We start from the raw sequence: 16,858 nt of genomic DNA on the forward strand, positions 1-16,858 counted from the left end.
TCCTGGGGCTGGTTGGGGGGCCACTGGCATCTAATGAGAGGGGCTTCAGAGTCAGGAGGGGCTTCGATGGCAAATCAATGTCTACGTGCAAGCAAGGACTGGGATTGGTCGGTTTGTTTTAGTAATCTGAGCAAAAGAGATAGGATTTGATTTTAGTTGGACACACAGATCATGACACAACACAGGTCACAGTTCCTTCCTATCGGATCTTTCTCTTCTTACTCACCCTTCTACACATTTACTGAGGATGGGAAAGAACTACTCGGCAGTGGTGTAAAGTACTTAAGTAAAAATACTTTTAAGTACTACTTAATTAGTTGTTTGGGGTATCTGTACTTTACTATTTCTATTTTTTTTTACAACTTTTACATTTACTCAACTACATTCCTAAAGAAAATAATGTACTTTTTACTCCTTAAATTTACCTTGACACCCAAAAGTACTTGTTACGTGTTTAATGCTTAGCAGGACAGGAAAATTGTCTAATTCACAGACTTCACAAGAGAACATCCCTGGTCATCCCTACTGCCTCTGATCTGGAAGACTAACTAAACACACATGCTTTGTTTGTAAATAATGTCTGAGTGTTGGAGTGTGTGTCTGGCTATCCGTACATTTTAAAAACAAGAAAATCGTGTTGTCTGGTTTGCTTAATATAAGGAATTTTAAATGATTTATACTTTTACTATTGATACTTAAGTACATTTAAAACCAAATACTTTAAAACGTTTACTCAAGTAGTGTTTTACTGGGTGATGTTTACTTTTACTTTAGTTATTTTCTATTAAGGTATCTTTACTTTGACTCAAGTATGACAATTGGGTACTTTTTCCACCACTGCTACTCTGAAGAGGAAAGTATCATGTAGATGCTACCTAGAGGGTCTAAGGTTAAATAAACTAATGAAGAAGAGGGTGAATCACTGGAGGGAATAAGAAGAGCTTTTACCTTGATGACGTATATGGTCATTCATTCTGAAATGACAGAGAGAATACGGGCTAAGTATAGGCAGGATACTACAGTATTTCTCCATTTCAATCTCTCTCTCTCTCTCTCTCTCTCTGTCTCTCTCTCTCACACACACACACACACAGACACAAACACACCCCTGACCCCACCCAATCACACATAACCCACCTACATCCCCCATCACCACACACACTTCTCTCCCCCCGTCCCCCCTGCTCCACTGTGCCATTTACCTCATCTACTCTCCCGCCAGTAGCTTCCTATAGGTGGCGATCTCGATGTCCAGGGCCAGTTTGAGGTTCATCAGTTCCTAGTACTCCCTGACCTGACGGGCCATGTCCTGCTTGGCCCTGTGGAGAATGTCTTCCAGCGCAACAATATTATCCCTGGCCTGCTCCAACGCATTCTGCCCATCCACCTCCACATCCTCAATGTCCTTCTCAACAACTATTTTCTGAACAGGGGAAGAGAGGGAGGGAGGGTCAGAGGGAGAGGGAGGGAGGGAGGGTCAGAGGGAGAGGGAGGGAGGGTCAGAGGGAGAAGGTCGGAGAGAGTCAGAGAGAGAGAGAGGGAGGCGGAGGGTCAGGGGGGGAGGGGGAGGGTCAGGGGAGAGGGAGGGAGGGTCAGAGGGAGAAGGTTGGAGAGAGTCAGAGAGAGAGAGAGGGAGGGGGAGGGTCAGAGGGAGAGGGGGAGAGAGAGGGGTAAAGGGAGGGGGGGTCAAAGGGAGAGTGTCAGGGAGGGAGAGGGTCAGAGGGAGGGAGGGAGGGAGGGAGGGAGGGAGGGAGGGAGGGAGGGAGGGAGGGAGGGAGGGAGGGAGAAAGAGAGAGGGAAGAGAGGGAGTCAGTGAGGGAGAAAGGATAGGGGGAATCAGTGAATATATTTAGGATAGTCATCACTCTTGTTGCAATGTCAACATCATTTACTGTGATACATAATGTTGGTGTGTGTGGCTCTGATGTGTAACTGTGATTAAGTTGCGAAACAAAAGTTATTCTTGACGGACAATAGATACCACTCACCACCACTGACCCCCACCACTCACCACTCACCACCACTGACCCCCACCACTCACCACCACTGACCCCCACCACCACTCACCACCACCACCACTCACCACCACTGACCCCCACCACCACTCCCCCCACCACCACTCACCACTCACCACCACCACCACCACTCACCACTCACCCCCACCACCACTCACCCCCACCACCACTCACCACTACCACCACTCACCACCACCACCACTCACCACTCACCACAACCACCACTCACCACAACCACCACTCACCACCACCACCACTCACCACTCACCACCACTCACCACTCACCACCACCACCACTCACCACTCCTCACCACTCACCATTCCCACCACCTCCGCCACCCTCTGCCTCCTTCGCTCTGCCCTAGTTGGCAGATTTGAGATGGTTTGTGCACTGGGTGGATGTAAGTTGCAATAGTTCCACACAGCGCCATGCAGTAAAGAGAGTTTGGCAAACTTTTACACTGGACGCCATGTTAGCTATATATGGTTCTGGTTCCACCTAGCCTCTGATTGGCCGATTGGTGTGTCAGTCAGCCTACCTCATCATAGCCCCACCTCAGGAAGTCCAGTTCTCCCATCAGGTCCTCCAGTTCCAGAGCCAGATCCACGGCTGCCAGGTGGCCCTCATCCACATCCTTCTTGTTGATCACAAAGTCATTCTCCAGATCCGACTTCTTCTGGATCTCATCCTGGTACCTGGAGGACCACAGAGTGGATAATGAAGAGGACGTTGTATTCTATTGTATTGCACTGTATTATTTTCTATTGTATTCCATTCTATTCTGTTCTATTTGATTCTATTAACTCTTAACTACGAAAGGCTCTGTGAAGGCTCTGTGAAGTCACTGTGAAGGCTCTGTTGATATTTTACATTTGAGTCATTTAGCAGACGCTCTTATCCAGAGCGACTTACAGGAGAAATTAGGGTTAAGTTCCTTGCTCAAGGGCACAGACAGATTTTTCACCTAATTGTCTTGGAGATTCAAACCAGCAACCTTTTGGTTACAGGCCCAATGCTCTTAACCTCTAGGCTACCTGCCGCCCAGGTATGATATGACTGAGATGGGAGCTCAGGTGAGCGCACACACCTGCGCGCACGACACACCACGACACGACACGACACATCATACCAAGACACACCACACCACGGCACACCGCACCAAGACACACCACGACACACCACACGCATCCCCAAACCCTTTTGACTGACATGTCAATTTATCATCCTACTGTCAGACCATCTGTAGCTTTGTTTCCCTCTCACCCCCCCAAGTCAGACAGACACCCTAGCATTCCTGTGTTGAGCTGATCCAGACTGGGTAAGAGCCCAGGATGGATGGGATGAATGGGCCCAGGTCCCTAAGGGTTCCACATTTTCTCCACTCTCAAAGCCATGTCTGTGGGTACTGCGTAACACAGAGGTCCATGGTTAGGGGGTAGAGTGGAGTAGAGGGGCTGGGGAGTGTACACTGACTACAGTATATTTACCTCCCCCCACAGACATAGTGCAGGGCACACCAGAGCTCCCCTGTATATACTTAACTCAACCCAGTGGACAGAGGCTTATGTAAGGATAAAGAATTAGCACCTCCGACTCTTGAGGCCTGGGGACCCAGGTGGAAAAATGCTCCGTAGCCTAGCGTGAGAAAATGCTGTTTGTCACTTTAGACTGATGAGGTTCCTGTTGTGGACTGTGGCATTTCCTGTAGGCCTGGTGACCTGTACAATATCTAAACTCTGATTTATATTATACCATTGACTGTCCTAGTTGTCTCTCTAGGCCTGCTTCACAGGAATCAGGTGTTGGGTGGTTTGTTAGGGCTTTCTGAAATGGTCGATACATTCATCATTTAGATCTATCTTTTGCAGTGCATGTTGTCCAACTCAATGCCATTCTATTGTATTGCACTGTATTATTTTCTATTGTATTCCATTCTATTCTGTTCTATTTGATTATATTAACTCTTAACTACGAAAGGCTCTGTGAAGGCTCTGTGAAGTCACTGTGAAGGCTCTGTGAAGGCTCTGTGAAGTCACTGACTTGTTGCGTGTCTGGTCCACTTTGTCCTGGCAGCGGGCCAGCTCCTGCTTCAGTTTCTGTTTGTCCCGGGCCAGTTTCTGTTTGTCCCGGGCCAGTTTCTGTTTGTCCTGGGCCAGTTTCTGTTTGTCCCGGGCCAGTTTCTGTTTGTCCCGGGCCAGTTTCCACAGCGTCCACGTTACCTTGGTAGTCCTCCTGCTCCTTCAGGATCTTCAGACGCGTGTCCAGGACCTTGTTCTGCTGCTCCAGGTTTTGCACCTAAAGGGAGAGGGAGAGAGAGTATATTGGATCAGAAACTCAATCAAGGTTGTTGCATCTGAAACCAGTCAGAGTAAACTACAATGAGTTATAGAAGGAAAAAACTCCTATCCATTTTTATTCATGTCACTGGGGGATTGTGGGTTAAGATTTGTAAGCCTCCACTTCTCTGCTAGCAGGAATTGAACAGATATTGAAAAAGTGACTCTACAAACTGTTGGTCTTGTGGGATGCCATTGTGTGTGTGTGTGGGTGTGCGTGCGTGCGCACATATGTGGAGCCTCAGTGATGAAGGGTCTCATTACACTAACTGGGCAACACCAGATCTGCCCACAGCTAATTCCACTGTGTGGGTTTGTGTGTGTGTGTGTGTGGCAAGCACACTTTCTGGCTGCTTGGTGGCAGCAACATGCATTAGGTTTACACCCAGACTCTCATGGCCGTTAAATATAGAACCAATGTGTGATTCACTACAACATACAACATATGTCTGTTAACAACAAATAGGCCCCCACACTCACAAATGTAACCCAACAAAAACGTTATATAATATTGACTAAATCCACGTCCAAAAATCTATATAAGAAAATAGGTTTGGAAAATTTGCAAGAGATTAAAAATAATTCAATTTTGAAATGGTATTCTGTTATTGGCCACAAGGTAGCACCTTAGCAGTTGAAAACGCCCTATGATCAACGGAGAGAGAGAGGTGAGAGAAAGAATGAAAGAGAGAGAGAGAGGCTCAGAACGCGGAGCAGAGAGCAGGAGACTCTATGTCTGACACGTTTTCTTTACAGCTGTGAGTGATGGTGATGAGACTGCTAGAGCACCTCTCTCTGGGTAGGATGTTATGGCTACATAAACCCCGCTGCTGGGATGATTACAGAGGCTCTTATTTTAGTGAAGGTAGGCTTCTAATTATGTAAAGGTGGTAATGAAGTATAATGACAGTTAAGTAGAATGTATAAAAATGTAGGCCTGTAGATAATTAGAAATATACATTTGTTTTATCTCAAGATGTGTTTTGGGTCTATCTAATGGAATTATTACACAATGAATTGGAAGAAAATGCATAAATTAAGTATCAAATCAAATATCATATGGGTGAAATAATTACGTAGGATTGCCATACATGTGTTTCTCTATTACCAGCAGACTTCAGACAGACCTATTGCATCAATGTATTGATTTTGTAAAATGATCAATCCAATCAATAATAATAATAATAATAAAATAACACACCTTGTCAATGAACGCTATAAACTTGTCGTTGAGTCCAACCATCTGGTCCTTCTCCTGGCTCTTGGCTGACTGGTCCTTCGGGTCCACCTTGGGGTTGTTGGGCTCTAGAAGGTCCTTGTTAGTGGCGATGTTCGGGTAGCTTTTGGGCTTGTTACTCGAGGGAGTGTCGGACTGGTTTGGACATCTTGTCTTTGTGTTCTTGTCAGAATGACAGAGAGGAGTCTCAAGTATCAGACTCAGAGTTTAGGGAAAGGCACCTCTTCTCAGGTTACCACCCGATTTTAAGGTGGGCAAGGACCAACCCTCCCCACTCAGGTGTCCGCCTCTGTCCAATCAGCTGAGGTGGAACTCTAAATTTCATAGTAAAAACAACAAAGTCACAAAGGAAAACTTGAATGTTTACTCTAAAGCTGTTTGCCCGGGGGTGTGCTGGACGTACTACAGCCAATCGTATCTTTGGGGCCGGTTTCAGGTGTTGAGCAGCGGTATAACAACAGTCCCTCGCATCTCTCAATCACTACCTGTACAGGTGACTATCGGTTCTACACTTCTCTATTTTCTTTCTCAACTCAACCAATCAACCAACTACTGCCATGTCTAGGAACAGAGCCTTCAGCATGTTCGGTGGGGCCGGGGGAAGAGGCTCCAGGGTGTCTGTGGCCAGTCTGGAGGGGCTACGTAACGCCATGCGTTCTGACCCGGAGAATTCGAAGGAGGTCTCTCCTGCCCCCGGGCCCGCCCCGGATGATAAGAAGACCATGAAGGGTCTCAACGACCGTCTGTCCGGCTACCTGGGCAGGGTGAGGAACGTGGAGGAAGCCAACAAAGATCTGCAGGACCAGATTCAGGACATCTTGGACAAGAGAGGAGACCCCAACGGCCGCGACTGGGATGTGGTTGAGAAACCATTGAATGACCTCAGGAAGAAGGTGATTTTTCACTCAGTTAATTATTTAATATGATTAATTAGACTGATTTATTCTGCATTTTTGCCCATTAAATGATCAATGTACAGTACTGTATGTCTATGTCAACTGAGCTTATTCACCTGATAGTCACTTGATCTCTGTCTGTGAATCCTTTGGTGTGTTTACTGGATTCTCAATAACTGGCCCATGTTCTCTCGGTTTCAGCTCCGTGACATGACCATGGATAATGCACGTTTGTTACTGCAAATGGACAACAGCAAACTGGCCAATGATGACTTCAAAAACAAGTGAGACATGACATGCTATCACCTGGAGATGTATTTAAAGTACTTAGTAGTACCTTCAATTCATTACAACAAAATAGGACAAAAATACACAAAATAAAATGTATATTATTGGATTATTATTATTATGACATTCTAATAAAATAAATTATGAAAATAGGGCTCATTTACATGTAGCAGTCTTTGCTAAAACCCAATGTTGCTTTTTACATTGTATGGGGCTAAGAGAGACTGATACATGCTCCTGTCCTCTCCTCTGCAGGCTTGACAACGAGAAGCAGGCCAGGAAGACTGTGGAGAAGGACCTGATTGGTCTGAAGAAGGTGATGGACGACATCAACCTGAACCGCATGCAGCTGGAGAGCCAGATCGAGTCTGTGAAGGAAGAGCTCGCCTTCCTCAAGAAGGACCATAAGGATGTAAGGGCACACACTCATTCACCCACCGTTCCCGGAACAGTTTTGAGATTTACCTCATAATGGTTAGGTTTATAGCTGGGAATGGGAGAGATGATCCTAGGTTACATGTAAGATTAGATTCTGTGAAACAAGGACTGGAGTTCTAAGGAATTGTGACTATGGCATGAGGCCAGGTATCAGCAGGTAGCCTAGTCAAGACAGATGTGTACAGCCATAACAGACATTTTGGTGACCTTTTCTGCTGCTTTTCAGACACGGTTGGATCCCACCCTGAAGCACTACTTGTGTACTAATTAAAACTCTAAACAATCACAACACAGTCACTATTGGTCACTCTATTATGGATTATTATTGTAATATCTATTCATTATAGAACGTTGTCAGTTATTAAAGAGTATACAGTATTTGTTAACCGCACTGTAGAGATTTGTAGACCTAGATATCTCCAATCCTAAAAGCACACATAAAGTAACCTATTCCAATGTATTTACATATTTACATAGTGTGTGTGAGAGAGAGTTAGGAGAGTGTGTGTGCATTTTGTGTTAAATTTTTCCGTGTCAGCCACCCATCTCTGCTTTTCTGCCTTATAAAAAGCTGAGGTCTGGAACTCCCTCCAGGTCACCCCTCTCTCTCCATTCCTTGGCCTTGGTTGCCTGACGACTCACCCTGAATGTAATTCCTCTGCTCTATCGATCGCTACATACATTCATTGTGGAGAAGAAACGTCAGTTTGGCCAGGAACAATGTGGATGGTTAGCCAGGGAACGACCTTGGTATATAAAAACATTTTTGCAGGACAATAAACATATCAGCCTGCCACTCCTGGGAACCATGTTCATACAGTTGAAGTCGGAAGTTAAAATACACTTAGGTTGGAGTCATTAAAACTAATGACTCCACTCTAGAAATTTCTTGTTAACAAACTATAGTTTTGGCAAGTCAGTTAGGACATCTACTTTGTGCATGACACAAGTCATTTTTCCAACAATTGTTTACAGACAGATTATTTCACTTATAATTCACTGTATCACAATTCTAGTGGCTCAGAAGTTACACTAAGTTGACTGTGCCTTTAAACAGCTTGGAAAATTACAGAAAATTATGTCATGGCTTTAGAAGCTTCTGATAGGCTAATTGACATAATTTGAGTCAATTGGAGGTGTACCTGTGGATGTATTTCAAGGCCTACCTTCAAACTCAGTGCCTCTTTGCTTAACATCATGGGAAAATCAAAAGAAATCATCAGCCAAGACCTCAGAAAATAATTGTAGACCTCAAGTCTGGTTCATCCTTGGGAGTATGGGAGAATGATGTACATATATGGAGGAACATAATACTGTAACACAAGAGAGAGATACACTTATAGAGTGCATTTGCCATTCTGGTAAAATGCATTGTCTATTGTATAGGACAGGAAGGCTGAGTAAGGCCATGAGAGTATGGGACAGCTGGAAACACTAAAACTGGAGACACATAGTCTGCTGACCCTAGATAACACACAAACAGAAGAATGCATTAAGTTAAGTGCAGGGACAAAGCAAGGGTCTTGTCACCATTATAATCTGACGGAAAGCAGATATGGGCGTTATTGGGCGTGAACAAGCAGGATGCACAGATTGGGATGTAACATCATTTGCATGTGGGATGGACTCATAGGTTGTATGTGTATAAATCAGAGCGAGTGCTCTGAAAAAGTGTGTGTGTTCCGCGGACCACTCCGGCTTGCAATACATTGTATTAAAAGTCTATTATTGAATTCACAGGTTCTTGCAAGTGTCATATTTTGAAATGATTAGCCACGACAGGAGCAATTTCCAAATGCCTGAAGGTACCACATTCATCTGTACAAACAATAGTACGCAAGTATAAACACCATGGGACCACGCAGCCGTCATACCGCTCAGGAAGGAGACGTGTTCTGTCTCCTAGAGATGAATGTACTTTGGTGTGAAAAGTGCAAATCAATCCCAGAACAACAGCAAAGGACCTTGTGAAGATGGAACAGGTACAAAAGTATCTATATCTACAGTAAAATGAGTCCTATTTCGACATGACCTGAAAGGCCGCTCAGCAAGGAAGAAGCCACTGCTCCAAAACAGCCATAAAAAAAGCCAGATTACGGTTTGCAACTGCACATGGGGACAAAGATTGTACTTTTTGGAGAAATGTCCTCTGGTCTGATGAAACAAAAATAGAACTGTTTGGCCATAATGACCATCATGTTTGGAAGAAAAACGGGGATGTTTGCAAGCCGAAGAACACCATCCCAACCGTGAAGCACGGGGTGGCATCATCATGTTGTGGGGGTGCTCTGCTGCAGGAGGGACTGGTGCACTTCACAAAAAAGATGGCATCATGACGCAGGAAAATTATGTGGATATGTTGAAGCAACATCTCAAGACATCAGTCAGGAAGTTAAAGCTTGGTCACAAATGGGTCTTCCAAATGGACAATGACCAAAGTTGTGGCAAAATGACTTAAGGATAACAATTTCAAGGTATTGGAGTGGCCATCACACAGCCCTGACCACAATCCTATAGACAATTTGTGGGCATAACTGAAAAAGCATGTGCGAGCAAGGAGGCCTACAAACCTGATTGAGTTACACCAGCTCTGTCAGGAGGAATGGGCCAAAATTCACCCAACTTATTGTGGGAAGCTTGTGGAATGCTACCTAAAACGTTTGACCCAAGTTAAGCAATTTAAAGGCAATGCTACCAAATGCTAGTTGAGTGTATGTAAACTTCTGACCCACTGGGAATGTGATGAAAGAAATAAAAGCTGAAATAAATCATTCTCTACTATTATTCTGACATTTCACATTCTTAAAATAAAGTGGTGATCCTAACTGACCTAAAACAGGGAATTTTTACTCTGATTAAATGTCAGGAATTATGAAAAACTTAAATGTATTTGGCTAAGGTGTATGTAACTTCCAACTTCAACTGTATGTGAGCGCTGTTGGGGCCCAGCTTCAGATGACCTGTACACACACTGCCAGAGGGTTGCAGCTCTGCCCACTTCCTTTGTGCCACACATTTCAATCAGAGAAATATCCAATAAACCAAAGACCTTGCTTTGTCTGTGAATGTACTTTATTGCACAAAATCTTCAAATAAAATGGAGCAAACATAAAATAATAAGTAGTTATATTTTGATTTACATTGACAGAGAGAGAGAGAGAGACAGAGAGAGAGAGACAGAGAGAGAGAGAGAGAGAGGAGAGAGAGAGAGAGAGAGACAGAGAGAGAGAGAGAGAGAGAGAGAGAGAGAGAGAGAGAGAGAGAGAGAGAGAGAGAGACAGAGAGAGAGAGAGGAGAGAGAGAGAGAGAGAGAGTGGAGAGACAGAGAGAGAGAGACAGAGAGAGAGAGAGAGAGAGGAGAGAGAGAGAGAGAGAGAGAGTGGAGAGAGAGAGAGAGAGAGAGAGAGAGAGAGAGAGAGAGAGAGAGAGAGAGAGAGAGAGAGAGAGAGAGAGAGAGAGAGAGAGAGAGAGAGAGAGAGAGAGAGAGAGAGTGTGTGAAGGTTGTTTTATTTTTTCTTGTCAGACACTCTACTTTTCTCTACTTTGTCAGTCTGCATGCACTTCCGGGTGAGGCTGTCAGGGGCAGTGGTGGAGTGCAAGGCAGGTCTGAAAGAGAGATGCACAAAGTGACAGTACGTATACCGCTCAACAGCATGTTTGTGTGTGAGCATGTCTGTTGGTGTGAGTGAGCGTATGTGTATGTAATATAATTCTGAATGACCTGTATCCACCTGGGAGTCTTCAAAGTGTCTCCCGTCACGGCCAGTGTAGTGGGAACTGATGCAGCCGGGAAATAAAATACCACAGCAGAGGACTGCTGGCAGGGTGGGTGGCAGATCTAAAAGATAGGCACAATTTTAGTAAATGACAATGATAATATAACTATAGCTGATGTTTTGTCGGAGTCGGAGGTGTAACTGTGTTGGAGCCGTCAAACAGATGAGCAACGACCCTTGTGAAGCCACACCATCCCCCTCGCGTTAGATGTTGAGAAGGAGAAAGTATGAGCTCAAACTGAAAAACATGAAACGAAATGAGGATTTCTATCATTTTAATGGAGGTGTAGATCCCATCTCACATTCCAGTGTTCTGACTGAGAAACAAGGATGCCTGGGATACCTGTTAACTCTGTATAGCAGGTGCAGGGCAGACAACTGCAGCTGTGAGGGCTGTAGTTGAGCAAATAGGGGTTTAAGATCTAAAAGAGAGGGGCACAATTTTCTTAAGTGGAAATAATTATTCAACAAAACAGACAGAGTGATTGAGTGTGTGTTAATTACCTGGACCACATCACACTGCTTCAGGTCCACAGGCCTCTGGAAGTTCCATTGTGGCTCTCCAGGCCTGGAGCAGCTCAGTGAAGACAACTGTCACCCGTCTAGCCTGCTTGGCAGATCTGAAAAATAGGCATTATTTTAATGACAAAGCCTTGTCTACACACTAACCTCAATTAAGTGTTTTTGTTCATATCGGGCAAGCACGCAGTAGACTTAATTTTCCCAAATGCTCATTGTACTTACCCTGGCAATCTGTGGTGTGTGTGTATGTGTCTCTGTGTTATTGTGAATCAGAAGTGTGTCAACCAGACCACATCCTTGTAGTAGGACATTAAGTGATTACCTTTGGAAACAATTACTATCAAACAGAACAGTAAAAAGGATATCAAACGTTCAGATTTGGTTTGACAAATAGGCTGAATCATGAGAAGTTACAAACGTCTTCCTAGGTCCCTGCCTTTCTAAGGAGTTTTTGCTAGCCACTGTGCTTCCACATCTGCATTGCTTGCTCTTTGGAGTTTTAGGCTGGGTATATGTATAAGCACTTTGTGACAACTGCTAATGTAAAACGGGATCTATAAATACATTTGATTGATTGCCTGTATATGCTTCTATTCATGTCAGTAACTCTCAATCTAAATATGAATGAGTTATCTTGCATTTCCTCAATAGGAAGTTGTACCTTAAGTAAAACACTTTTTCCTGGTATTTCCTGCTGGGGACAGGGGGCTTTAGGTCTGGGAATGGAGGACCTAGAGAACTGTAATATTTACAATAACTAGTACCTACATTTATGAAGGAAATGAGCTGTGTATCTAATCTGATTGAGAAATCCTGATATGTGTATTTTCTTTGGAAAATCTGCCACTGAAACACACAATTCTATCTAGTGAGAGAGCACACAACCTTTAGCTTATTTTACCAGGTTAACAATAACATACTTTTCTCAAGGGAGACCTGGCATAGAGGGCAGAGCTCTCAAGTAAAAGACATATCCAAAGCAGCTGCTATGGTATGGATACGTTTAGATCTGTGTGTATTGTTGTTAATTGTTAGATATTACTGCACGGCTGGAGCTAGGAAAACAAGCATTTCGCTACACCCGCAATAACATCTGCTAAATATGTGTACAGTATGTGGCCCATACAATTTGATTTGATTTCCATCGACCTATTCCACATTTTGTTGTGTTACAGCCTGACTTTTCTCACCCATCTACACACAATACCCAATAATGTCAAAGTGAAAACATGTTTTTAGACATTTTTGAAAATGAAATACAGATCTACATAAGTAGTCACACCCCTGAGTCAATACATGTTAGAATCACCTTTGGCAGTGATTACAGTTGTACATCTTTCTGGGTAAGCCTCTAAGAGCTTTCCACACCTAGATTGTGCAACGTTTGTCAATGATTATTTTCTAAATTCTTCAAGCTCTGTCAAACTTGTTGTTAATCATGGCGAGGCAACCATTTTCAAGTCTTGCCATACATTTTCAAATAGATTTACAGTATCAGTCAAAAGCTTGGACACACTTACTCATTCAAGAGTTTTCTTTATATTTACTATTTCCTACATTGTAGAATAATAGTATAGACATCACAACTATGAAATAACACATATCATGTAGTAACCCCCCCCAAAAAGTGTTAAATAAATCAAAATATATTTTATATTTGAGAATCTTCAAAGTAGCCACCCTCTGCCATGATGACAGCTTTGCACACTCTTGGAATTATATTAACCAGGAACTATTTGTCTGGTCGGGCAGACATACAGGGCCTTCGGAAAGCATTCAGAATCCTGGACTTTTTCCACATTTTGTTAGGTTACAGTCTTCTTCTAAAATGTATTCAATTGTTTTATTCCTCATCAATCTACACACAATACCCCATAATGAAAAAAGCAGAAGCGGGTTTTAAGAAATTTCTGCTAATTTATATATTTTTCGGAAGCATCACATTTACTTAAGTATTCAGACCCTTTATTCAGTACTTTGTTGTAGTACCTTTGTCAGTGATTACAGCATTGAGTCTTCTTGGGTATGACACTACAAGCTTGGCACACCTATATTTGGGGAGTTTCTCCCATTCTTCTCTGCAGATCCTCTCAAGCTCTGTCAGGTTGGGTGGGGAGCATTGCTGCACATCAATTTTCAGGTCTCAACAGAGATGTTTGATCAGGTTCAAGTCCATGCTCCGGCTGGGCCACTCAAAGACAGACTTGTCCCGAAGCCACTCCTGCGTTGTCTTGGCTGTGTCCTAAGGTTTGTGGTCCTGTTGGAAGGTTGAACTTTCATCCCAGTCTGAGGTCATCAAGGATCTCTCTGTACTTTGCTCCATTCATCTTTGTCTCAATGCTGACTAGTCTCCAGTCCCTGCCTCTGAAAAACGTTCCCACAGCATGATGCTGCCACCACCATGCTTCACCGTAAGGATGGTGCCAGGTTTCCTCCAGACGTGACGCTTAGCATTCAGGCCAAATAGATCATTCTCGGTTTCATCAGACCAAATCATTTTGTTTCTCATGGTCAGAGTCTTTCGGTGTCTTTTGGCAAATGCCAAGCAGGCTGCCATGTACCTTTTACTGAGGATTGGCCACTCTACCGTAAAGGCCTGATTGGTGGAGTGCTGCAGAGATAGTTGTCCTTCTGGAAGGTTCTCCCATCTCCACAGAGGAACTCTTGAGTTCTGTCAGATTGACCATCGGGTACTTGGTTACCTTCCTGACCAAGGCCCTTCCCCCAATTGCCCAGTTTGGTTGGGCGGCCAGCTCTAGGAAGAGTCTTGGTGGTTCCAAACTTCTTCCATTTAAGAATGATGGAGGCCACTGTGTTCTTGGGGACCTTCAATGATGCATAAATGTCTTGGTATCCTTCCCCAGATCTGTGCCCCGACACAATCCTGCCTTGGCGCTCCACGGACAATTCCTTTGACCTCATGGCTTGGTTTTTGCTCTGACATGCACTGCCAACTGTGGGACCTTATATAGACAGGTGCCTTTCCAAATCATGTCCAATCAATTGAATTTACCACAGGTGGACTCCAATCAAGTTGTAGAAACATCTCAAGGATGATCAATGGAAACAGGATGCACCTGAGCTCAATTTTGAGTCTCATAGCAAAGGGTCTGAATACTTATGTAAATAAGGTATTTCTGTTTTTATACACATTTTCAAAAATGTAAAACTTTTTTTTGTTGCTTTTTCATTATGTGGTATTGTGCGTAGATTTAATCCATTTTGGAATAAGGCTATAACATGTAAAAAAATGTGGGAAAAGTCAAGGGGTCTGAATACTTTAGCTTTCTGGCCAGCAGGCAGGACCTAGCTGTCAGGCAGGCTGGACCTAGCTATCATGTTTTCTATTCATCGTAACTAATGATGTTATGTGTGGTTTGAAGTAGATTTGGTGGTGTTATTTCACTGCATTCTTCCTCAGAGATGTTTATCTACAAAATAAATACTTTCAACACACTATTCTTGACTCTGTATCATCAATGCCTTCCAGTTGTCTTGTTCAAGACATTGAAACTTGTTTTTCTTACCAATAAGTTGTCTAATATTCCCTGGGTAGTTAGCGTATTGTTGTAGTGGTGGGACTAAAACTGTTGGACTGAAAATAGTGGCTGTGTGTTTACTGTTCACCCACAGAAACATTGACACTGATCTGAGGAATTGGATCTAAGGGTGATTCTGCAACTTCGGGCACTTTGACAGTGCAAACTCTCAGAAATTAAAACACAATTTTATCAGTACTGTACTTGTCTTTGATTTTTCTAGAAACTATATCTGATAATGGCTGTGATCATACTATTCAGGAATGTTTATATTTTTGTCATTTTTCCCAGACACCTATAGACAAATGTAATTTCTATCACGTCATTAAACATCCATTTTAGTTGAAAATGAAATATACAATTGATTTATAACAAATTTCTTATACATTTGTACTTGACCTATTTTAAGTGATTTTTAAGGTTTTCCTAATATTAATAATTCAACATGACACCTGAATGTATAAACTTGCCTGGTGACAGCTGAAAACATTTATCATGGAAAATAAGAGATTTCCACCCAACCTTTTTGTGAGATTATGATAACCATATGATTTCCATATCGAAAACAAATACATGTAAATTATACATAATATACTAATTTACCTCAAAAATATGGGTTGAGATGGAAATGACAAGGTGTGGTGGAAATGACAAGGTGTGGTGGAAATGACAAGGTGTGGTGGAAATGACAAGGTGTGGTGGAAATGACAAGGTGTGGTAGAAATGACATCTATGTAAAAGAAAAACATGAAAACAATATTTTATTGCAAACATTTTGAACAACAATCATTGCTAAACATTTCATGACTATAAGACAAAGATTCCAAAACACTGGAACTAGCACCTTTCAACATGAAAATAATGTGTTGTCCTTGACTAGACTTAGATGCTACAAGTAGAAATTTTAGCACATACAGTTGAAATTGGAAGTTTACATACACCTTAGCCAAATACATTTAAACTCAGTTTTTCACAATTGCTGACATTTAATCCTAGTAAAAATTCACTGTCTTAGGTCAGTTAGGATCACCACTTTATTTTAAGAATGTGAAATAATAGTAGAGAGAATGATTTATTTCAGCTTTTATTTCTTTCATCACATTCCCAATGGGTCAGAAGTTTACATACACTCAATTAGTATTTGGTAGCATTGCCTTTACATTGTTTAACTTGGGACAAGCATTTTGTGTAGCCTTCCACAAGCTTCCCACAATAAGTTGCTCACACACACTTTTTCAGTTCTGCCCACACATTTTCTATGGGATTGAGGTCAAGGCTTTGTGATGGCCACTCCAATACCTTGACTTTGTTGTCCTCAAGCCATTTTGCCACAACTTTGGAAGTATGCTTGGGGTCATTATCCATTTGGAAGACCCATTTGTGACCAAGCTTTAACTTCCTGACTGATGTCCTGAGATGTTGCTTCAATATATCCACATAATTTTGCTGCGTCATGATGCCATCTATTTTGTGAAGTGCACCTGTCCCTCCTGCAGCAAAGCACTCCCACAACATGATGCTGCCACCCCTGTGCTTCACGGTTGGAATGGTGTTCTTCGGCTTGCAAACATCCCCATTTTTTCATCCAAACATAACGATGGTCATTATGCCAAACAGTTCCCTTTTTGTTTCATCAGACCAGAGGACATTCCTCCAAAAAGTACAATCTTTGTCCCCATGTGCAGTTGCAAACCGTAGTCTGGCTTTTTTATGGAGGTTTTGGAGCAGTGGCTTCTTCCTTGTTGAGCGGCCTTTCAGGTTATGTCAATATAGGACTCCTTTTACTGTTGATATAGATACTTTTGTACCG

General features: G+C 42.9%; 1 protein-coding gene and 1 pseudogene across 1 annotated transcript; one reads left to right on the forward strand and one right to left on the reverse strand.

The window, feature by feature from the left end:
- Nucleotides 1–1,207: 1,207 nt before the first annotated feature.
- Nucleotides 1,208–5,796, reverse strand: LOC110497003 (annotated as a pseudogene).
- Nucleotides 5,797–5,856: 60 nt separating this feature from the next.
- LOC118965247 (keratin, type I cytoskeletal 18-like) lies at nt 5,857–8,058 on the forward strand. The gene is made up of 3 exons (XM_036982556.1): nt 5,857–6,482; nt 6,687–6,769; nt 7,029–8,058. The coding sequence occupies exons 1-3, from the start codon at nt 6,147–6,149 to the stop codon at nt 7,243–7,245; spliced, it is 636 nt and encodes a 211-aa protein (XP_036838451.1). The 5' UTR covers nt 5,857–6,146; the 3' UTR covers nt 7,246–8,058.
- The last annotated feature ends 8,800 nt before the right edge of the window (nt 8,059–16,858 follow it).

Source organism: Oncorhynchus mykiss, chromosome 7 (assembly GCF_013265735.2).
Source record: "Oncorhynchus mykiss isolate Arlee chromosome 7, USDA_OmykA_1.1, whole genome shotgun sequence".
Classification (NCBI taxonomy): Eukaryota; Metazoa; Chordata; class Actinopteri; order Salmoniformes; family Salmonidae; genus Oncorhynchus; species Oncorhynchus mykiss.

Bases quoted from the DNA above. Each gene is read 5' to 3' on its own strand.
- LOC118965247 (XM_036982556.1), top strand. From the start codon at position 6,147: ATGTCTAGGAACAGAGCCTTCAGCATGTTCGGTGGGGCCGGGGGAAGA. The intron at 6,483-6,686 runs GTGATTTTTCAC...TCTCGGTTTCAG, and splicing joins TGAATGACCTCAGGAAGAAG to CTCCGTGACATGACCATGGA. The intron at 6,770-7,028 runs GTGAGACATGAC...TCTCCTCTGCAG, and splicing joins AATGATGACTTCAAAAACAA to GCTTGACAACGAGAAGCAGG.